The sequence below is a fragment of the Triturus cristatus genome, chromosome 3_2, assembly GCF_964204655.1.
Source record: "Triturus cristatus chromosome 3_2, aTriCri1.1, whole genome shotgun sequence".
Lineage (NCBI taxonomy): Eukaryota > Metazoa > Chordata > Amphibia > Caudata > Salamandridae > Triturus > Triturus cristatus.
In genome coordinates this window covers 496,108,943-496,133,278 of record NC_140584.1, presented here as the reverse complement: position 1 = coordinate 496,133,278, position 24,336 = coordinate 496,108,943, and the positions used below count along the sequence as shown (strand labels likewise).

The following is a 24,336-nucleotide window of genomic DNA, read 5'->3' as shown; positions in this document are numbered from 1 at the left end:
GGCCAAAATAGGGAAATTTTCTTTAACAGAAACTGACCTGGCATACACATTGAACAGTACCATGGCTAGCCCAGAGGAGAACTTAAACTGAACTCCCATTGCATCTAGGGAGTCCGTCCCTGAGCTGTGAGTGGGCACAGGTGGTGGTATGTTTCCCCAGAATCATTAATCCTCCCATTGCTCCCCCAGTTTTATTTGGAGGAGTCGTTTCCCCACTATAAGTAGTGTACCCCTATATAAATATTCTTTCTACAGCCCAAGTTTCTTAGAAGATACAAACATCCTTTACCCCCTCAAATAGCAGCCAATCGTTATCCGTGAGTGTAGATCTAATCCCTGCCAAGTTCCATGAGATCAATGACAATTCTTTTTGTATGCCAATATTTGCTGGAGTGCTAAGATACCGTGCTCCTTTGATGATGGTGGCAGGGTTGTACTAGCAGAGGTGGCATCAGATTCACCTGGCCTATCGCGCGGTCTGGGATACCAAACTTAACAGAAGCAGGAGGCATTCCTGGCAGGCCTGCTAATGGTGTTCCTTTGGCAGGTTTGTGTGTCAAAATATTATGGCAAGAATCATGGTCTGCTGTAGATTGGGCCGGATCAAATTCCCTCTGCTCAGGGCCTATCAGTGCAGGAGCACGGAACGCTGCCTTTTCCAGTTTCTTAGCAAGCTCCTCTCAAATTATCTGATCCCCCTCCCCCAACTAATTGCCCACTGATTGTTTAGTGTCAATACATGCCCCGAACCATTGTCATTTACCACGGGGACGAGGTTGTTACCTTCTCTAGAACATGCTTAACGCCCTTTGCCCCAAGACTCAAGCTTCCCATATCCTCTTTACTACAAGCCCCGCTACTAGCCATTGGTCTGAATACCGGGTTGGTCCCTGTAGAAGTTACATTCAGTGAATCAGTGTCACCCAAGTCGCTAGGAGCTAGATGGTTGGGTGACTCGCTTCTAGGGACTTGCTGCATGCCAGGAACATCCCTATATCTGATCTGGATTTGGGTGGCATCGTTACAAATCCTCCGGGCGTCCATAGATGGTAAGCCTTTGACGAACCTTTAGTCTTTCAGAACTACCCTTGCAACATTATTCATCTTTCCCGGTGTCTCAGTACACTCTACTCTTAGGCTGTCACCCCTGGTAATAGAGCGGCATCCCTTCACATATCTAAGCCAATGAGTAACTTTATTGGTCAGAGAATCCTTGCTCCCCCATCTCCTTGGGACTATCTTAGGGACATGATCTATAAAAAAAAAAACTGGGCCTGTGCCTGATGAAAAATTGGTTGATACGGTCTTGCGATCTCTGGGCCTGCTTGTTAATAGTTGTGCGGGTAACAAGGCCGGGGCGGGAGAGGAACCTGATTGAATGTATCATGATAACTAAAAGTACCTATATTCTCCCCTAGTCCCGCTCTCTCTCATCCCCGTACTGATCTACAACCCCGGGCTCCTCCATTTTCCTTTTCTTGCTCAATCCTCTCTCTACCATAGCCAGCCCCCCTTGAGGTTCCAAGTCTGCAAGAGAGAATTAACAGCTGGGCCAGATGCTTGTTGTATCTCGCGTCCATGGAGAGCAGAGGCATGTTGGGCTGTGGGATCTGGCTGAGCCTGGTCTGTGGGCCTAGGCTTAGAAAGAGAGTCCGGGGGGGGGGGAAGCAACTCTCTTGCTCATGGATCAGAGCTGGCTGGGTGGCCCAGACCTCCCTGAGACTGGGCAAATGTAGAAATTGTTTGGACCCTCTCTTATGAATTGGCTGTTTTTCGAGTCGAGATTTGGCCCCTAAGCCCTCTGACCATCTCCATCAGTGTTGCTAAAGCAGTGGAACCCCCGACCAATTCAGCATCAATAACTCCCCGCCCCCATCCCCCACTTGCATTTGTAGTATTTATGCTGCTATCCTGGGGGCTTAAGACATTATACCTATTTTCGCACATGATGTCTGGGTTTACAACAGTCACTGCTTTCTCCTCAGGTGGTGTGTCAGAGAGAAACACTAGAGCAATGTTGGGAGTCCAATATAGGGTCATTGTGCAGCAAGGAAACAGTCTTTTTCCTCCTAAACATTTCTGGAACACTTTTCTTGGGCTCCTATTCTTGGCTTGACATTGCTGGTAGTTAGGTGAGGCATCAGGAGTCTGCTCGGAGTTTGGCACGACTGGAGAGACCATTATCCCATTCACCTCCTCTAAGATGCCGTCTATCCGGCCCATAGCGCAGTTTGCACCTGCTGACCAGAGGCCCTTTTTTGCAGTGGGTGGACCCAGTGCTACCTCCAGGTCTTTGTGTTTCCCCATAGTTGCCCACACAGAGATGCTGGGGTGACTCAACACTCCTTGCTGGGGTACATCAGACACAGATGCAAAACATTATAAAAGAAAAGAAGTTCCTCCCTCCAAGTTTTCGATCACAACAACCCAAGCAGCTCAAGCACAGCAATTCGAAGAGTCACTTACTTTCCCTGGTCTCGGAGACCTGCTGCTGCCTCCATCCACACACCACCAGAATTTGGCATCCGAAATTCTGGTGTCCAGTATCTATGGGTTCATGTGTCCAGATGTCCACCTGAAACAGTCTAGCAATCTCAGGAGAAAACTATACTATCTGAAGTGATGGATGTCCAGCCTCCGCACTCAACAGTGTTTTACTAGAGGATGTCCTACCTAAGACATTCAGAAACCAGAAACCATTACTGCTGGAAGGTCCACAGCAAGTGTCTCCAACGCATTTATTGGAGCTACCATTAGCTCACAGACGCCTTCTGGGTAGCTTGGCAGCCTTGAGTTCATTTTAAAATAAGTTCAGGGTCACATTTTCCTTTCTAAGTTAAGGGAAGGCTATGCTTATTTTACATCATTATCATCAGGCTGCAGGTAGTGGCAGTACTCAGTCATATTTATGACCCAGGCTGGAGCACAGATGTGAAGAACTGAAGCAGTGAGGTATTTAACTCTTAAATAAAAGTCCTTGTCAACTCAGTATTGGAGTGTGAGAACCAAATGATGTTTTTGAATGCTCTTCACTTTAATTTTCTACCATTTCAAAGTGTTGCATTTATAAAAAGCAGGTCTCTTCTCTTAGTGGCCAGTAAACACTGTGCCATACCTACAACTGAAAAACACAGTAATTTTTCCTAAATGGGAGAAATCTAAAGTGAAAAAATATTTCTATGAAACGCCAAGTCTTGTTATTTTTCTCCACTGTCAATTAAGTCAATGACGTCTTAATTTTTTAGGAAGCATGTCTCTTCACTTTAAATTTATCCCATGTGCCGAAGAAGGACGGAGATATTTGCCCTATACTCAACCTGCACCCTCTAAACTACTTCCTGAGAAAGGAGAAATTCAAACTGCTCACGTTGGTTCAGATCCTGTCTGCTCTGGAGACTGGATGGGAGTGCTAGACTTGCAGGACGCATATTTCCATATAGCTGTCCTGTCGGCCCAAAGACGTTATCTACTATTCACGGTGGTGCTGTGTTTTCCCTTGGACTTACCATGACCCCTTGGGTGTTTGGGAAAATGATGGCGATGGTTGCAGCCTATCTGTGGAGGTCAGGGGTTCTAGTCTTCCCCCTACCTCAGCGTCTGGCAGTGGGCTTGATCCAGGCCTCCTCCAGACATGGCAGGCCTCCTGCATTTACTGGGGTTCACTATCAAGGTGCCAAAGTCACATCCAACTCTCTCCGAAGTGCTCCTTTTCATCTGAGCCATTCTGGACAAAGTGCAATTCCAGGCCTATCCTCCGGAGCAACGAGTCCAGGATATTCAGATTATGATTCTGATGTTTCAGCCTCTGTCCTGGATTTCAAGCTGCTGTGTCTCCTGGCCTCCTGTGTCCTGTTATTAAAAGTATGCAGGCTCTGCAGTGGGATCTGAAGTTCCTTTTGGTGCAGGCTCCGGGGAATCTCTCCGACCTTGTCCAGATATCGGAGGCAACTGCAAAAGATCTGCAGTGGTGGCTAACCATCTGTGATTGGGTCATCAGCCAACCTGCCTCCCTTCCCCATCCAGACCTCACAGTGGTGATAGATGCGTCACCGCTGGGTTGGGGTGGCCCTCTGACACAGGTTCAGATCAGAGGACTTTGGTCTTTGGTGGAGTTTCATCTCCATATCAACTTGTTAGAGTTGAGAGCAATGAGCTTGGCATTGAAAGTCTCCCTCCCTTCCATCAAGGGAAGGTTTGTTCTGGTGTTCTCAGACAACAACACCGCCATGTGATGTTGCAGTAAACAGGGTGGGTGGGGTTGTTTTTATCTGCGCCAGGAGTCTCTAAGCCTCTAGACATAGTTAAAAGTCAAGACATTTTCCTGGTTGAACAACACCTGCTAGGGTCTCTGAATGTCTGAGCTGGCAAACTCAGCTATATATATCTCGCGGATCACGAATATCTTGGAAATCACGAATGGCGTCTACATCTTGAGGTGGTGTAAGGCCTCTTCCACAACTGGTGAGAAACTTGATTCGATGTAATTGCCTCTGCCGATAACTCACAGTGTCAGCACTTCTGCACGTTGGAGTTTCCAAGGCGGCTTCTCACTTGGAGACGCATTTCGTCTCAAGTAGGGCTCTGGACACCTGTTGCCTTCCTTTCAGTTCCTCTCCTACCCCAAGTTCTAAAGAAGATCAGGGCAGACTCCGCTCAAGTCATCCTTGTTGTTCCAAAGTCGGCACAGAGAGGTATGGAATCCTGAACTGTTGAACATAAGCATTGGTCCTCTGATCAGGCTGTCCCTTCTGAAGGTTCTCCTGCCGCAGCAACAGGGCAGGGTTCTGCATCCGAACATGCGCATACTCCACCTTCATGTGTGGAGGTAGAGTGGCAGCAGTTGAGAATCTTTGATCTCCACCCAGAAAGTCTGTGAGGTCATCTTGGCAGCCAGATGTTCCGCCATGAAGACGATTTATGGCTTAGTTCACTGAAAAGCATGTTCACTCTCTTACTGCACCCCTGTCCAAAATGTTGCTATTTGTTTTGTCAATAGCCCAGCAAGGCCTCGCTCTGGGTGCAGTTAAGGGGTTATCTTTCAGCCATCTCTGCCTTTTTGCAGTTGCCAAATCAAACTTCCTTGTTCAAGTTGTGTTGTGACAATTGTTTTGAAGGGTCTTCAACATATGTTGCCCTCTAAACCTTTTGTTATGCCCCATTGTGAAACTAATTTGATTTTAGCCTTCTTAATGTGTTCACCATTTGAGCCCACGCATAGTTTCTCCCTATGTCTTCTGATAATCAAGACAGTATTTTTGGTGGCCATCATACCGGCCAGAAGGGTCAGCCAGCTGCAGGAGCTTTCTGTACAACCTCCGTATACCAAATTCTTCCCAGACAAACTAGTTCTCTGCACCCATGCCTTTTTTCTCCCTAAGGTGGTGACACCTTTTCATGTCGGCCAAAGTGTCACTCTGCTGATCTTCTGTGTGCCGTGTCACCCCTCCAAGGAAGAGAAGAGACTCCACTGCTTGGATCCAAAAAGAGCGTTGCCATTCTGTTTTGATCACACCAAAGAACACCAGGTGAACAATCAGCTCTTTGTTGGGTTTTCTGGAGTAAAGAAGGGGAAAGCTGTGCAGAAACGTGTTTTCACCAAATTGATTGTACTTTGCATCGAAATCTGGCGGACATATGTGAAAAGGCAACCCCCTGAGGGTTTTCCGGCTCATTTCACCAGAGCCAAAGCTGCGACCACTTTGTTAGCTCACGGAGTCCACAACCAGGACATTAGTCAGACTGAGACATGGTCATCCTTGCACATGTCCACTAAACGCTACTGCCTTGACAGTCAAACACGTGGTGATGAGTAATTTGCCCATTTGGTCCTCCAGGACTTTTTGGTCGGAAGTTCGCAGACCCAACTCCAGGGAGGTATTGCTTTGATATCTATTCTAAGGTAAGGAATCTTTGGCTAGATGTCTCTATTAGATGAACAAGTTACTTACCTTTAGTAATGCCTTATTGCATATTCCTTACCAACCCTCCCAGCCATCACTTTTCTACAAACTGATCTTCCTACCTAAAACGGTCCGTGTCAGTTCTTAGTTTCTGACGTGGCTTCCAGCGCGGAAAGAGTCACATAAAAAACCTGATATCAGCGCCTGGGGTGGTGCCTATATAGGCACTGCACTCATCACATCCGGCGCAGCAGATGTGGATCCAATCGGCACCACCGACCAGCACACAGAGGTACTGCTCAAGATTTTCCAGATCTACTTTGCTGCCTGGAGAGTATTCTAAAGTAAGGAATCTGCGGCTAGATAGTCTCCTCCAGATAAGGTGTTACCAAAGGTAAATACCTGTTTGGCAAATATAGCCCCCCAAAAATCGTTTGCCCCTGCTTTCAACTGTTATGCAGAGGCACATGAGTAATGGGACACCCATACATAACATGGTGTCTCCACCATGGCCCTTATCTACCTCCTTAACCAACCCCCACTCATTCCCAGCCCTCCTTCCCCTGCCTGCAGTAGCGCCTTGTCCTTTCAGTCAAAGCAGGCAAGCAGGGCAGCACCGGCAGCCTCTCAAAGAGCCCTCTCCGATAAGCTGGCCTGGAAGGCCTTTATGACTTCGCAACAGTGGGTAACGAGTTTTGTTATCAACTGTTGATACCGCCATAGCACTGAACTACCAGATTTAGAATCTGAGGTAAATGACAGTCTTCCTGTGGAAGCCATACATATATACATAAGAGTAGGGGTCTTGTCTCAGGTACACGTTGCAAAGCTCCTATCTGAGCCGTCCTTACAGATTTGGGTGGGACGATAAAATCCACTGACTCCATAGACGTTGGGAAGTCTGGTGCCCTGCTGCATGAGCCACCAGAGAGGTTACCACCTCTACTATAGGACGCCTGGTCGTGGAAGATGTTGTAAGGTACCAAATAATAAAGGAGCCAGTGACACGAGGATGCGTTGTTAAATGTTGCGGCACCGAGGCTTTTCAGCTCCGGTTTGAGTTCAGCATTTTTAGGTCCAGACAGCTTTGAAATGTCGGTCTTGAAGCCAAGGAACATCCGTTGGAACAGTCCCGTGTGCAGCACACCGCTCGTCACTGAGGACATTCCGTCTTACGTTTTATCTGTCGGACTTCAGCAAGTGTCTGCGATGTGAATAAAAGTTTGTCAGGTTCAGTATTAGAACTGGTTCCTTCTCTCCTAGGCGGTACACGCCATAGCTTGATTTAAAGTCAAGCTGCGCGCACTGTTTAAGTTGTTGTGTAACCATAACAAAAGACTCAAAGTTGTATTCCAGGGTAGATAATTGAGTGAGAGAGCGCCATGGCTGACATGTTGTTATACACATTTCACACAACAGCGCGCAGTACCATTGTGGGGCTGCTGTCCTACGAGCACAGGGATGTAATGTACATCACGCAGACTCTCGACGCAGCCCCGCTGTATCCTCCGTCTGCGCTACCTGCGGGGCGGGGATGAGTGGGCCGCGTGATGATTAAATTCCAATAAACACTAACCTACCCTCAGAAATGTCAGACATGTGAAATAGAGCCGCCGGTACTTGAAGCAATTGATAACAATTGGAAGGTCTCCAGATTCGTCCCGTTTTGTAATTCGCTTCTCGGGCAGACGGAACAGCCATTCCAGAAGTTTCTTATCTTACGCCTGAGAAGCTGAAAGCTTTGCCGAATCCGACGAAGCTTTCTGAACTCTGTCCTTACCGGCCGCTTAACTAAACTATTTTATTGGAGAGGGGGGGCTGCAAAACGACAATCTATTTGTTTGTTATTTACACAACACGAATTGCTTTCTGGGAATTCTGTTCTATCTAAAACCGTAGAAGTTACCAGATGTGGGACTATTCAGCACCAAGTATAACCATTGTCTTTATGATAGATTTTCACATTCTGGTCTGTAAAATGAACAATATGCCATTGGACTGCTGCTCAAATTAATATAGGACACTGTATTTATTTAAAAGGCTTTCAGAATATTTCCGTAGGAAAACAAATTAGAATATGCACATAAGAATATGCAGATTTGCGTTGGACTCCTTCAATTTACCATTCCAGAGGAGCAAAGCATGATGGGTTAGACACCTACAATGCAGTGTGCGATAAACCTGTGTATTTGTGTCTGCCATGTCAAACTTCAGTATGTAAGCATGTCATACATTTAACTAGTGAGAACTTATATGGACGCATCCTAACGCAATACTGCACATTAGACCATCCTCTGGTGTCCAAAGGAAGCTTTTTCCTAGATCAGAGCCCTTCCTGGACCTGGAAGATATGGCCACTCGTGCAACGGCAGCAGTCAGACAGCGTCTGTGCTACTGTAATATCCTGTACCCATCATACCCATAACGTGTGTTTTGCAGCTGCAAACTTAATGCTGTTGCAGAGAGAATCGTAGCAAAGCTGCCGAAAAGGTATCATATCGTCACTAATACTATTCAGACGGCTTTGATTACTCATCGGCTAATGGCTAATATTCAGTAGAGTTCCAAAATTGCCAATCGATGTGCTTTCCGCACTGACCCACTTAAGTGTATGGTATACATATTAGAGACAATATTGAGTTTGGCAGATTAATATGATTAATTTATAGCAAAATATAACAAATCTTTGACCGGGCCGAAGCTAGAAGCTGGCAGTGTTGGATACCAGACTGTTGAACAAACTACCCCAGAACTGAAGCAAGATCAAAAAGGCCTGCCTCGGTAAAACGCTCATTATCGTTGTTTGTTCGATAAATAATCCGTGCTAATGAAGCATAGGTTTTGTTTTTATCCTGTAGGGTGCTTGGATATCATCTCTTCAGTTTTTAGCACTTTAAAAGGAATAAATATACAAATAGTCACTTGGAGAAGCAGGTGGAGACACCAGTATGCAATAATGGAGGCTGACATTTTAAGAACCACACCTAGTGTACATATGTTGTAAGTTTCAGATATGGAACCAGCATTAAGGCCATTTTTGTATAGCTTCCCAATCAGCTCCGAAATGTTTGACCTTTAATGGTAAATTCCCCTTTTATTTGGATGGAAAAGTACTTGAAATTATTTGTATGATGCTGTTAAGTGTGTGTATTTTTTGCTTGTTGACGTTATGAAGCAAATTGACTTTTGTGTGGACTGATTGGCAATTTGAATTCCCTTTTTAGGTCTCGACCACAGGCTGTTGGAGCTGTGTCTTGGCCAGGCTAGTTGAGTCAAATAAATTACACATGCATAGAGTGGACTTTGGTTCAGTTCTTTGCTCAGAATTAGATGGCTTTGTCGGGCATCTCACTTCCTTGCTCCCTAGTACGTTTAATTTTTCTTTTCGTTTTGTTTGTCCAACCCAGGAGAATTTCGGTCCCACTGTTTTCTGATCAAGTAAGTTGTGTCCTTCCACTGCTTGCTTCTGAGACTATTTTCATTTTATTTTCATCACTCCATACACACATCGATTTTCCAATGTTTTATATTTTAATTTACTGTTCTAACATGACCATCCACCAGCTTAGAATGGTAAACTAAAAATGACTACCTGTGTCACAATGCATATATTCAGAACAGTGGCCATCTTGAATTGGGTTTTGATTAATATACCATCCATTTCAAGATTGCCATTCATGCATATCCATGTACCTTGATACATGCACACATGTACAGTAAGTAAAAAGCATGGACAAATCTAGTAGCTCAGCTGAGCTGCCTATTGCCTTTGCCAAAGTTTGTTTCTTATTGAAAATTGTGAAGATTTGAAGTGTGAAAACAGACCCCCTTTTCCTGCTTAACTGTAGGAAAATGTATTTAATACATGAATAGGCGTGTTTAATATGATCTGAAAATGGTTTGCTACAATGCATTTCCTGGCCCAAAAGAGAGGATGCACAGAGTATTCAAAATAATGTGGGTGAGTTTCTTTCTGATTGGTTAGTCAGATGCCTGGTTACAGGATACTTGATCCACATCCGTAGTGTGTCCCTGGACTTACTGTCTTATTTTATGTCTGAGTTTTTTTAGGGAATTTTGCTGTAAATGTATTTGCGGGTGAGAAAGAGGACATTCAGAATGATGTCGCACCTGTTGTTCAAGATGGGGTAATTGGCCTCTTATGGCTTCTTTTTGCAAACCAGTCTGAATGCATTGTTTTGGTCGATTTGGTGTTTGACTGGATAGCGAAAGTTTACCTAGTGGCAGTTGATGTTATCGTCCAATGATATTGGTCAGTGTTGTGGGGGTGTGGACGGAAGAATGCTCTGGCAGTTTTGGAGTGTGGCTTTGCAGTTCGTTTTAGGATATTGCACAAACGTTACGTTAAATGCGTTTTAAAATGTACCTCTCTGAAATATTGGGTTTATGCAAGTTGGTTATACAGACTAGGATTTCGAATAGCTTGCCGTGTTTCATGTGCATTGGGAAACTTGCAGGCAAGGTGTTCTGTTGCGGCATTAGTGAATTGGCACTAAAGTGTATTGAACAGGGGGAGTAACACAAACACCTGTCACCATACGACTGGCGTAGTGAAGCCCCCCCCCCCGCGCTTTCTCAGCTTAAGCGGGGTGGTGTTCACACATAATTATTTACGGGCCTTGTCTGCCTGCACTTCGCCAGATAGAAGCTCTTAAAAACACAGTGTAAAGGAAACTGCAACCAGGTCCAGGATGCAAATCCAATCACAGACAAAGAGGCCCAGAATGTGAAATGATGACAGAAAGAGAGGAAAAGAGTTTGCAGAGGCGTAGTTGTCATAGGTGCAGCAGGTGCAGTGCCACCAAGGCACAGAGGCTTAGCTGGCCCACTGAACTCTGATTTTTGCTGTATTTTAACAATTAAATGCCAGCTAGGGGGGCATTTTTTCCCTTGCAGTAAGACCCACAATACACTGAATATGCTACTCAGCATCAGCGGATGCGCCGGATCTGCACCGGAGTCGTGCCAGAGTCCTGCCCGTCTGCGCCCGTCCGCGATCAGGACGCGGCCGAGGCCAGGTACTCTGTGGAAACCCCAACATCTTGCTTCAAAACATATAGTAAGGAGTCTCTTTTTTCGATACAACACAAATGCTGTGCTCTCACTGTTTCTCTTCAAAGGGACTTAGCCCTATATCCAGAGTTGGGCATACCTTGCAATATGCTAAATGACACATTGGTCCTGTGCCCCTTTGATCAGCCGCCGTCTCAGGCCCCTAAAGACACCAGCAATTTCTCTATGAAGGCTGGCCTAATTAATTGTCGCTCCCTGCTTAAACATTCTCTCGATATCACCCAGTCTCTGATGGACAATAACTGGGATTTACTTTTTCTTACGGAAACATGGCTGGAGGATGAATCTAATCCGTCTTTATGCCTGGCCATTCCCCCGGAATATAATATCCTATGCTCCAATAGAGCGGGTCGCAATCGGGGAGGTGGGGTAGCTATTATTTATAGATTCCAATGGACGATCTCTTCCTTCCCTTACACACAAATTGAACTGATTGAAGCCCTTCCCTTCTGTATTAGATTAGCTGAACACACCACACTGACAGGGCTACTGGTCTATCGCCCTCCTAAATCTAAGGCTTCCTACTTGGCTACATTTTTGGATTATGTCCTTCAGGCTAGCCTACGCTATGCCAATTTTACTTTACTAGGAGACCTAAATTTACACGCAGAGGACTCTTCTGACAAGCTTTGCCTTAACTTTCTTTCTACTTTAAAAGATGCTGGATTAAGCCAATTGGTTTCTCAACCTACGTACAAAGCTGGTCATACTCTTAATCTTGTTTGCTCGAATTTCTCAAACATCCTGATTGAGGCTCCCTATCCGTGATTTGGTCGGACCACTTTTTTATCCCTTTTGCTATTCATCTTTGCCAGCATGTGAGACCTAGAATTCCCCCTAAGGCGGTAGGACTTAATTGGAGTAAGATCTCCCCTGACAGTGTTGCCCTACATCTTATAAATACCACTCCCAAAGACGCCCCTGATTTAGATTCACGCCTGACTAACCTCAACTGCTGGGTCACCTCTGCTATTGACTCGCTCGCTCCTATGCAACCGATTAAAACCTTATGAGCAGCTCCCTCCGCCCCATGGTACTCCGACGAGCTTCCGAAATATAAATCTTCTTGTAAGCTGTTGGAGCGCTGGTGGAGGTCATCCTATTCTATTGACACAAAACTTAAATATAAACTGGCCCTCAAAGAATACCGTAGGAAAATAATTGAGCATAAAAAACGTTACCTGGAGGAGAAAATTAATAGAGCGCATGGCTCGGCCAGGGACATTTTTAACACAGTGAAGACTTTCACAGATCCCTTGGCTCTTAAACAGTGTCTTCCAGTCTCTCAGGCCCTTTGCTCCCGCCTCTCTGACTTCTTTGAAGACAAGATCGCGAAGATCTATGACACTGTGAGGATCGGTGTGCTGGGGGGGGGGTGGATCGCCTAGTATATCAAGACAGGGACCCACAGATGAGATAATGAATCGGGTTTTTATTAGCTCAATAAGCGTCCTTCGGTTAAGCTTCTGTATGCGGTCTGTTGCTCCAGGGGCCACTGTCCGGTTTGGGTTCCTCTGCAGGGATCGTCTCTCCTTCCGGTTCTGCCGTAGGGACTGTCTCCGCCTCCTCCGTCCGTGACCCAGGGAAGAGATACAGAGGGACACAAAGGTGAGTAGGGTTGTAGGGACCAATGGCGCTTTGAGGGGGAAAAGGGTTGTGAGGGATCACCAGGGACTACCACCAACTCGTGCAACTCAGGTGAGGTAAGGAGGTGAACGTAGGCAGAGAAGGCTGGAAGGGTTGAGCGTGGTTAACCCACAGAAAAGGAATCCTCAACACTCCCCGTACTCCCGTGACCTCCCTCGTCTCATTCACTTCGACCCTCCCCGTAACTGTGACAGACTCAAGATACGATCACGTACCTTTCCCAGCCACGCTCCTCCAGGAACGTGGCGGGGCGAGTAGCGTATCCGTTGGCCTCCTGGCTCCGTCGGCGCCGTCTCTCGGATTCCGCACTCTCTTTTAGTCGTCTCTCCTTCTCCACTGCTCACTCGATCCTGCTCCGTCTCCTTCTCTCGGCTCTTCACTCGTCCTCCGGCTTTCGCGCACTTCTCCTCTTCCGGGTTCGTTTTAGCAGGTCCCGAGCTCTCTGATTGGATGACGTGGTCTGTCGTGTAGACAGTCGGCTCCTCCCCACGGGGTTCTCTGGTGGAATTAAAGGGCCCGTACCAGTCCTGTGGCCAAGGCGTAAAGGAACAATCAGCCATCCGTTCAGGTTGGGTGTCAGAAGTCGTGCCCCCACTGGTGCCCCCGTGACAATTCCCTCCCCCTGGTGTGACCCGATCGGGGGAACAAGGGAACCGAGAAAGAAAGTCAGCATTACCCTGATTCACCCCTTTCCGATGTTGGACGTCTATCTGATAGGGTTGGAGGGCAAGGAACCAGCGGAGGATCCTGTCATTGTGACCGCGATTCCGTTGCAACCAGGTGAGGGGAGCATGGTCCGTGTATAGGACAAAGGGTCTGCCTTCTAAGTAGTACCGGAGTTTCTCAACCCCCCACTTGACCGCAAGGCACTCTTTTTCTACAGTGGAATAAGCCTGCTCCCTAGGAAACAATTTCCTACTGAGAAAAAGAATGGGGCGTTCGTGACCGTCGGGATCTTTCTGAGAGAGAACCGCCCCGATCCCAACACCAGAGGCGTCAGTTTGCAGGATAAAGGGTTTGTCGAAATCCGGGGTCACTAATATAGGGGAGGTGGTAATAGCATCTTTTAGTGCTTGGAATGCAGACGCTTCTTGAACTGAAGGGGCGTGCAACCTGGGTGAGGTGTGGGTTTTGCGCAATAAGTCTGTGAGGGGGCCCGCTATGGTAGCAAACTGGGCTATGAACCGTCTGTAATACCCCACCAACCCTAAGAAGGCCCTCAAGTCCCTTTTGGTCTTTGGATAGGGAACGGACTGGATTGCGGCTACTTTTTCAGTTTGGGGTGCTATATGACCCTCCCCCAAGAGATACCCTAAGTACTTCACTTTATGAAAGGCTACTCGGGTTTTCTTGGCGTTGATATGTAACCCGGATTGACGAAGACTGTTCAGTACGTTCCCTAAGTGCTCTAGGTGCTCCTCCCAGGTCTTGCTAAAAACTACGATGTCATCTAAATAAGCCCCTGAATAGGATAAGTGTGGCGCCAGAAGCACATCCATGGCCCGCTGAAAGGTCGCTGGGGCCCCATGCAACCCAAAGGGAAGAACAGTAAAATGATAGTGGCCGGAAGGGGTGGAGAACGCGGTTTTTTCCTGATCCGCGGGGGCCAAAGGGATCTGCCAGTAACCCTTGGTGAGGTCGATAGTGGTGATATATCGGGCCTCACCAAGGCGTTCTATGAGTTCATCCACCCGGGGAAGAGGATAGGCATCCTGCTTGGACACCTTGTTCACCGCGCGGAAGTCAATACAAAACCGGATGCTGCCATCCGGCTTGGGTACCAGTACCACGGGGGAACACCAGTTACTATGGGAAGGTACTATAACCCCTGATCCCAACATCCTGGATACTTCCTCCTGAAAGGCGGCTCGTCGAGCCTCAGGGATCCGGTAAGGCTTTTGTTTCACCACCACCCCCGGAGGAGTAGGGATACAATGTTCGGCTAGTCGGGTCCTGCCTGGTTGATCAGAGAATACGTCTGAAAAGTCCATCAGCAGAGACCGTATTTCTCGTGATTGGGCGCATGTGAGATCCGGACTGACAGGTGTCTCTAGAGTGGTATGAGATGGAGGGGTGACTACAGAGACCGTATGAACTCCTGAAGGAGGGGGTCCCAACCATTTTTTTAGTAAGTTGATGTGGAACATCTGGGTCCTCTTTCCCCTCAGCTGTAGAATATAGGTAGTTTTCCCTATCTTTCTTTGGATTTTAAACGGACCTTGCCACTCCTTTTTTAATTTGTGGGTGGAGGATGGTAAAAGTATCAGGGCCCAATCCCCTATATCTAACTCCCGCCACTTCGTACCTCGATCATAGAAGGTTTTTTGTTTGACCTGTGCCGCCGACAATTCTGTATGGGCCAATGCTCGCAACTTATGGAGGCGGTTTTGTAACTGTTGTGTATAATCTAGCAGGGACTCAGCCTCTTGTAGCCCCTCTCGTTCCCAACTGTCCTTGGTAATCTCGAGTAAGGTTCGTGGTTTACGCCCGAACAATAGCTCAAAAGATGAGGTCCCTAAGCTGGATTGTTTCTGGCTGCGAAGCACGAATAGGGCCAATGGGAGTAATTGGTCCCAGTGCCGACCATCCCCAGACAGAAGCTTCTTCAAGGTAAGTTTAAGACTCCCGTTGTACCGTTCGACTAGTCCGTCTGTCTGGGGGTGATAAACAGAGGTGGTGATATGTTTAATGTGCAACTGGTCACAGACCTGCCTCATTAACCGGGACACAAAAGGAGTACCTTGATCTGTAATGATCTCTCGTGGGAAGCCCATACGGGAGAAGACTTCCACGAGTCTCTGTGCGATGGCAGTAGTCGTTGCGGCCCGCAGTGGGAACGCCTCCGGGTACCTAGTAGCATAGTCTATCAACACCAGGGCATACTGGTGACCCTTCGCGGACTTGGGGAGAGGTCCTATGAGGTCCATGCCTAGACGGTCGAAGGGTGTCCCAATGATGGGTAAAGGATTTAACGGAACTGGAGGGGGAACATAGGGGTTTCGCCTCTGGCAGATTTGGCACTCTTGGCAATATTTTTGGATCTGAGCATAGACCCCCGGCCAAAAGAAATGTTGTAGGATGGCCTGCCCCGTTTTTTCTGCTCCGGAATGCCCTGCTAAAAGATGAGCGTGTGCAAAAAAGAGGATTTGGTCCCTGAATCCAGCCGGAACCAACAGTTGAGGAACAGCGTCAGGTTTGGCTAGACGGTATAACAGCCCGTTTTTTTCTGTGAAGGTGGGATAGACAGGACTTCCACTATTCGTTAGATCTCGCGCTTTCTGCCAAGCGTGGGTGAGACTGGCATCGTTTAACTGGGCCAGTCGAAAGTGATTATCTCTCGCCCAAGGCTCAGGGGTGAGACACACATTATATTTCCTGGGATTGATCGCAGCTTGCAAGAGGGGTGTAAACGACGGGGAGTCGATCCCTATTATAAGTAATTCAGGGAGTTCATCCACCACCCCCACCACTACATCCGACTGTACATGGTTGTTGATCTCTAGGGTGATCCTAGCCAATGGGTACTCCCTCACATCCCCATGTATACAGCGTATGTGTACTGTCTTACCAGGTATGAGCCAAGAAGGGGTTACTAATTCCCGTTTTATGACAGAGTGTCTGCACCCCGAGTCAAGAAGAGCCCTTACCCTCCTGCCATTAAGAGTCACACTTACATAAAATATGGGGCCTGACTCCTGGGCGAATAGAACAGAGCGGGGTGCATAGCTGACGTCCATGGGTTCGTCGTCTTTCTCCCTTTTCTTACGACAGAACCGTGCTATATGGCCCCACTCTCCACAGTCATAACATTGGGGGGAGGTGTAAGGGGGATTCTCGGGACGGGGAAGTCGGGGTCGGTTTCCCTCTGGAGGGGGTCGTGGTGTTTTCCTCTCAAGTCTCGCTGGTATTGGGGGACGGCTGGGTTTCTCGGATTCTTTAAGGGGTGGTCGACCCTGGGCCCTAGAATAAGCCGTCGCCATTTCTATGGCCTGTTCTAGGGTCAGACCGGCGTGTTGTTTTAACCACCGTTGAGTGGCATAAGGGAGCGCCTCCAAGAATTGTTCCAAATAGATTTTGTTCATGACCTCGTTCATGTTCCCTTCATGCGGTTTGAGCCAGAGGTCAGCAGCTCCCTTTAATTTAAAGAACAAGGTCTTTGGCAGATCACCCGTGGCTCCCCTCTCTTGTCTGAACTTCAGGCGATGTGTCTCGTCGTCCACGCCTAACCGATCTAGCACATATTGTTTCACGTCAGCATAGGCGGTTGTCCCATCTGGGTTGACTGTCTGATAAGCTGCTTGAGCTTCTCCAGTGAGGAGGGGCGCGAGGTAAAAGGGCCAGCGTTCAGCCGGCCAGGCGCTGGCCCTCGCGGCACGTTCAAAATTCAGGAAGAACGCCAAAGGATCGTCTCCAGGCACGTATTTCTGAAGAGGCACCACGGTTCCAGGGGGGTTACTCGCTCTTCCCTGCCCCAGTGTAATCAGGAGTTGTGCATGTCCCTCTGCTAGTTTTATCAGGCTGTTTGCTTGGTTTTGTATCGCAGAGGTAAAGACGGCACGATCCGCTTCCGCCTGACTGGACGACTTCTCTACCGCCCATTCGAGCTTGGCCTGTCCTTCCTTCATCTGATGCACGATGGCCTCCATCCTGTTTCGGATGCTGATTCTCCACGAGTCCTATCTGGCTCGCCACTTGTGAGGATCGGTGTGCTGGGGGGGGGGTGGATCGCCTAGTATATCAAGACAGGGACCCACAGATGAGATAATGAATCGGGTTTTTATTAGCTCAATAAGCGTCCTTCGGTTAAGCTTCTGTATGCGGTCTGTTGCTCCAGGGGCCACTGTCCGGTTTGGGTTCCTCTGCAGGGATCGTCTCTCCTTCCGGTTCTGCCGTAGGGACTGTCTCCGCCTCCTCCGTCCGTGACCCAGGGAAGAGATACAGAGGGACACAAAGGTGAGTAGGGTTGTAGGGACCAATGGCGCTTTGAGGGGGAAAAGGGTTGTGAGGGATCACCAGGGACTACCACCAACTCGTGCAACTCAGGTGAGGTAAGGAGGTGAACGTAGGCAGAGAAGGCTGGAAGGGTTGAGCGTGGTTAACCCACAGAAAAGGAATCCTCAACACTCCCCGTACTCCCGTGACCTCCCTCGTCTCATTCACTTCGACCCTCCCCGTAACTGTGACAGACTCAAGATACGATCACGTACCTTTCCCAGCCACGCTCCTCCAGGAACGTGGCGGGGCGAGTAGCGTATCCGTTGGCCTCCTGGCTCCGTCGGCGCCGTCTCTCGGATTCCGCACTCTCTTTTAGTCGTCTCTCCTTCTCCACTGCTCACTCGATCCTGCTCCGTCTCCTTCTCTCGGCTCTTCACTCGTCCTCCGGCTTTCGCGCACTTCTCCTCTTCCGGGTTCGTTTTAGCAGGTCCCGAGCTCTCTGATTGGATGACGTGGTCTGTCGTGTAGACAGTCGGCTCCTCCCCACGGGGTTCTCTGGTGGAATTAAAGGGCCCGTACCAGTCCTGTGGCCAAGGCGTAAAGGAACAATCAGCCATCCGTTCAGGTTGGGTGTCAGAAGTCGTGCCCCCACTGGTGCCCCCGTGACAGACACCTTCCCCAAGAATAATGATCTAGGGAGTGATACGCCTTTACCTGACCGCATCGAGTCTTCTTCCACCTTTTCAGACTTTGAGGCAATCTCACTGGAACACTCACTGATGGAACTGTCTAGATGCCGCTCCGGCTCACCACTTGACCCTTGGCCAGCCAAGCAATATAAATGATTGGCCTCTTTTCTTAATCCCTTCCTCAACTACATCTGGAATGACTCGCTCAAAACCGGAATTTTCCCGGAGTCTTGGAAACATGCCCAACTGGTCCCGATTTTAAAGAAAGCTAATACAGATCCTAATGAGCCGGTGAACTATCGACCCATTTCTCTGCTCCCAGCCCCTGCCAAGGTCCTTGAAAAGCTAGCTCAGCAACAACTGGCAGGTTTTCTTGAATCCCACGGCCTACTTCATGAATCCCAACATGGTTTTAGAAAGTGCCATAGCACTGAGTCTGCCCTTATAGAAATGGCCGACTCTGTGCGGTGGAAACTGGATGGGGGTTCCAGAGCGGTGCTGGTCGACTTGTCGGCAGCATTCGACACCGTCTCTCACCCCATCCTGATTGACCGTCTTCGGTCGAAGGGCATTCAGGGGAAGGCCCTGGAGTGGCTGACCTCTTTTTTGTCTAATCGCACCCAGGCAGTCTATACTCACCCTTTTACATCTGTTAGCCGTACCCTGAAATGGGGTGTCCCTCAAGGCTCGGCTTTGAGCCCACTATTGTTCAATCTCTATTTTTCTCCTCTGGCTGAACTCATTGCTAGGTCGGGCATCATAGCTACTTCCTATGCAGATGATATTCAGCTGCTTTTCTCCTATGAGAGTGCCACTACTTTTGATCCTCTGAAGGATTGTCTGCGGGACATTTCAAAATGGATGGACCATAACTGCCTCCGCATGAATGCGGCGAAAACAGAGGTTCTCTTTTTCCATCAACCCTCCCCTCTTGATGCAACTCTCTGGTGGCCACAGGAACTTAGCCTTCCCCCTGTCCCTAAGGACTCTGTAAAAAATCTAGGGGTCAAGTGGGACTCAAATCTTTCTTTTAGCAACCAAATACAGACCGTTTCAGCCGCTTGTTTTTCCAAGATCAGGATGATTAGGAAATTCATCACCTATCTCCCTAGTGACACCAGGAAAACTATAGTCCAGGCATTGATTACATCTCACCTGGACTATGCGAACGGCCTGTATTTAGGGTTGCCCGCGGGCCTCCTACATCGGCTCCAGACAGTCCAGAATGCGGCTGTTCGGCTGGTCTGCGGGGTTTCCCTAGGCACCCATATTTCGCCTCATCGCAGAGCATTACATTGGCTACCAATCTATCAAAGAGCTGCATTCAAAGCCATGACCTTAGCCCATCGAGCAACTAGGGGTAGGGGATCGGCCTACCTCTCTGTTAGTATCCGTCCTTACTGTAACTCTCGGAACCTCCGTTCCAACTCCCAACATCTGCTTTCCATACCAAGATTCAGGAAAGCACGTTCTGGAGGTAAAACCTTCCAGGTCTGTGCCACAACTCTCTGGAACGAACTCCCGATCGCAATTAGGATGATCCAGGAAGAATTACCCTTCCGTAAGGCACTAAAAACTTTTCTCTTTTGTTAACCCCCCCCCCCAGGACTATCACTCTGCGTTCACTAAGAAGCGCCGGGACACCCCGTTGGGGTAGCTGCGCGCTATATAAAATACACAAAAATAAATAAATACTCCGACTGTGAGAGAAGGGCAAGAAGGAAGAGTGAAATGCATGGCACATAAAAAGAAGAAAGAAACTGACGAGAAAGAAGACCAATATGCATGAAAAGATGCATGCAAGGGTGAAAGGACCAATGGTAGTTAAAAACAATATTTGCATGGGTGGGTGAAAGAATGGCTGGAATTATGGAAGGCAGGATCAATGAGTAGATGGACAAATGGAAGTCTGGATGGATGAGTGAAGTGATAAAAGGAGGGTGAAATGACGTAAGGATGAAAAATAATGGGTGTATGGATGGGAGGATGGCTGAATGACTAAGTGGAAGAACAGAACAATTGATGGAAGTGTGTAATGATGAAAGAATGGATAGACCGAATGGTAAATGAAGGATAGAATGGTGAAAGGATGGTTGGATGGAAACATGAAAAGATGGATAGATTGATGTATGAATGCATGAAAGTCTTAAAGGATGGAGAGATAGATGGCGGAAGGTGGAAGGAAGCTTATTTGCTTCACTCACCTGATGGCATTCAAGGTAAGGAGCAAAGTTTTTTTTAATTTTCATTTTCTGGTTACTTACTTGCGCCTGAATGTCAGTAGACCCCAATCCGTCCAAAGCCTTCCGGTGTCTGTGAGATATGGGAGTCCCGGGGGACCTCAACACATTCTATGGATGACCTCATCACATTCTGTGGCTGGCATCATTGTGCCTTATTCCCATGTATTGAACAGCTCATACGTTTGCATGGTTTGCGTAAGTGCAATACACATGGTTCATGATATAGATTGTGGGAAGGCGGTGCCTTATATTCCAATCAAAATGTTATTTATGAAAAGCAACCCCTTTATTATTCTAGTGATGAATACCATAATATCAGCCATTTTATTTCCCGGCTGTTAATATGAAGTGGAAGTTATGTAATTGGAGAATCAGGGGAGGAACTAATGTTTTGCTCTTTCAGTGCGGACAGTGCTGCACGAAAAAGCTGCGTGGAAAATGATTATTTACTGTAGACATTTCTAGAAGACTCCTCTCTACTTTTCCACTTTTCTGATGGATAGGCTAGGAGAGCAGAATGAAAATGGTATTTCTGTGTAATGCCTATGTTTTCCTCCTAGAGGAACATGAAAGAGTCCCCGTGGGCCCAGATATGGAATGATCTGTGTCTGAGGATTGTACGGATACGACATGTGAGAGGTTCTAGCCTAACATTTTGGGATGGCAGATTTAGAGCCGCATCTTTTCTGATCCTGTTCACGTGCTCTGCCTGGCTTGACTCACAGAAGCCAGTCAGTGTGGTGCAATGATAACATTTCATCAGAATAGGTGCTGGGGTGCACCAGGTCTGTCTCACTGCGGGGGAGGATGACACGGTTGGGATGAGATTCCACGTGTGATGAATTAATCAAGAGTACTTTATGAAAGATAATCAAAGAAAGGTGTAAACTTATGATTAACTTAACAGTGGGCAAGTATAGAGATAGCTTTTCATCCTGTTCACCTTTCAAATCTGAAACGATGGTGAGTTTTGCAGTACATGTAAACATACTATGATGATACCTGAAGAAATAGTCAGAAACCTCCCAAATTAATGTAAGAGAAAAAAGCAATTCGTCTTATAGGTATGCACGTTCACTTTGAAAAAGGAGAAGTCTTGACCTGATGCCTCTGCCTGAAACCAGCAGAACGAGACAACATGTTCAAATGTGACAGACTAAAAGCAAAGATTAGTTATATGCTTCTAGTACCAGGTAAACATGGCTTGCTTGCATATCAAGAAAGCAGTCTGCTAGACCCTACATGTTCTTAAGCAGTCATTCATACGCACAGGGTATCTATGCAGAGCACTGGCCAGTAGGAGCTTATCTGAGAACTAGTCAGTGTTCCACTTGCAGTCTGAAAAAACATCTCAACGTTCTTATGCACGCTCACAAGAGAACTTCACACCGTATTGGTAGCGAACCGCATCAGTTCAATTGCATGCAGCACTGTTAAACATATCCCAGGGCGTGAGAACCAGAGATAGTGAAGAAAATAGCTGTATTATCTGCACTTTGTGGGGCACCAGAGCTTCCAGGAATTGGTCTGGATAACTTACAGGCTTGGGGCCGTTTTAGAGTTTGGCGGATAGGTTGCACCATCACATACATGATGCGTATCCTACCCACCTTATTACAAGTGCATTATATCCTATGGCACTTGTAATAAGGCAGATGGGATATTCGTCATCTTTTCGTTGATGTATCACAGGGGTGGCTCCTCCTCCATGTGGGTGGAAGAGCGTCACCCCACTGCTTTCTTGCAGCGCAAGAAGCAGAAACATAAAATGGTATTATACATACTACTCTAGGGCAGGGGAGGAGTGGCTTGCCCACTGCTGAGGGAGTGACTGTTTGGTCGGCTGGGACTGACCAAACCAGTCATGCGCACTCTGCCTTTTCTCCATGTAGGCTGCCTACATGGAGAAAATGGCCTCCTCATAGACGCCTGGCTCGTCGGCATTCTGACAATCACAACTCTCTCATTGCAGCGTTGTGATTGGCTTAGGGGAGAGGGAGTCTGCCTGCTTCCTGTTCAGGAGAGGAGCAGAGAAGCAGAGACGACCCGGGACCGGGCTGGCGAAGGTAAGTTAACTTATTATTTTTTTAAAATTAATCCTCCCCTGCCAGAGCGGCCCTCACCCCTCCCACCCACGAGTCATGCCGGCCGCGACTGGTTTATCCCATCTGCTAAACTCTAAGTCAGGCACATACTGAGAGACTGGTTATAGTTCCATCCCTTAGGTATAGCATGTGGACCTGAAAGTCATCTAGATAGGCAGAGTGGTGAGAAATAGCTATAGAATGTATTCCTTGTGCTCAATCAATATTGTGGATCTCAGTGAGCTTTAGATATATTTAGCCTGAACCAATACCTATCATTGCAAGGAATTCAAGTTTGTTCCTTGTTCCTAGATCAGTTTCTCCTTGCAGTAGATGGAGTAGCTGGGTAGACTGACTGCAAGATGTGCGTCTTCAAATCCAAATCTGAGCTTAATAAAATCAGAAATGTGCATAAAAACTGCTCAGGGTAAAACCAAACCTTGAGGTAATGGTATTTCTCACTTGGTGACTTGAAATGAGCTTACATGTTTTACATTTTAATTGTTGGACGTGCTGCTTGGAGAAATCTATGTAGCTGTATGTGTTCTCAGAACTCCTGTAGTGTAGCTTACACTTTGGGTCCACTTTTCACTTTTAGATTTTGCACAATTTATGTAGAAATCGTTGGGCAACAGGCGAAGTAAAGCTACTTGGTAAGGAGGTTAAGTTCTCCCAAGCCCCACGGTAATTCTTCTAGCAAGCTGCAAGTATTTTGTTTATTTGCCCGCTGTGCTTGTTGTCAAATATCACTGAGACATAAAATGGTGGTGCTTCTTACAATGCCAGGATATGATGATGAGGAGAATGTGCATTTGCAAGCATCTGTAAATTTCCAACAATTCTGTGAGGGCCTCATATTTCATGGCTTGAGTAATACCTTTGAAATTTTCCGTATAAAATACTCCCCGCGGCGCTTATTTTCTTTCTTAATTTGTGTTTGGAACATAGTGGAATGTGATTCATGTGCGACAGCAGTTCTCATCTGCTCACTGTCACGTACCCAAACAAACTGCTGATGCCCAGGTCAGCAAACATGGTCACTTCCTGTGAATAACTCCACTGGAATTTTGTTGAAGCAGGAAACAGTTAAAACTGTAAAACCCTATCTGTTGCTAATGTAGTTGCAAAATAAGATTGACACATATCTGTCCTTTCCCGATTAACAAAACATGTTGTATTTAACTATGTAATGCATTCCTTAAATGTTTCTCTCCTTTTTTACTTTGTTCTTGTTTACCAAAAACATTCGAGCTGGTCGATACTATAAATATATAAACCAGTTAAAGTAACATTTCCCAAAGTACTCATAATACAGGGGGAAACAAAGCACTTATTGGTGGCGAGCACGACCCAGCCTGTTCAGCATGACATGTCATAGTATTACCAGAATGCGGCCTTAGAGTTACCAGCAGGTCAAGAGTTTGAACATTTCGTAAGTAGCTACTGGGTAATGTTTTAAAAGCGGATAGTAGAGTGTGCCATTTTCTCATGTCAAGTTTTAAAGGACCACTCTGCACTTTAGTGATCTCAGAGCACAGTGTATGTGAACGAGTGGTTATTGCCAGTAACAAACTGAGTCTATAGTGAGTGCTCTTAGTGTTCTACATCCCTCCTGAGTAGCATTTTTCAGTCTCTTGATTTGACCATTGGCTAAGATCGAGATATTGTCATTGCTGTCAAGAACATGCACCTATCAGTGACTCGTCAGACTCCACCGCTATTGCTAATGAACTATTTAGCATTA

General features: G+C 47.1%; 2 protein-coding genes across 7 annotated transcripts in view; one reads left to right on the top strand and one right to left on the bottom strand.

The window, feature by feature from the left end:
• The window catches only part of SBF2 (SET binding factor 2), a 2,080,461-nt gene that overhangs the window by 1,216,008 nt on the left and 840,117 nt on the right, over positions 1 to 24,336 (top strand). The window lies entirely within an intron of this gene.
• LOC146857607 (uncharacterized) lies at positions 12,688 to 18,193 on the bottom strand. The gene is made up of 2 exons (XM_085646748.1): positions 17,849 to 18,193; positions 12,688 to 13,168 (listed from the first exon to the last, which is right to left on the bottom strand). Exons 1-2 carry the CDS (start codon positions 18,191 to 18,193, stop codon positions 12,806 to 12,808), a joined length of 708 nt encoding a protein of 235 aa, XP_085502874.1. The 3' UTR covers positions 12,688 to 12,805.

Coding starts and splice junctions, on each gene's coding strand:
- LOC146857607 (XM_085646748.1), bottom strand. CDS start 18,193: ATGGCTGATTGTTCCTTTACGCCTTGGCCACAGGACTGGTACGGGCCC. Junction 13,169..17,848: donor GAGGAGCGTGGCTGGGAAAG/GTACGTGATCGT, acceptor CCTTGGCCACAG/GACTGGTACGGGCCCTTTAA.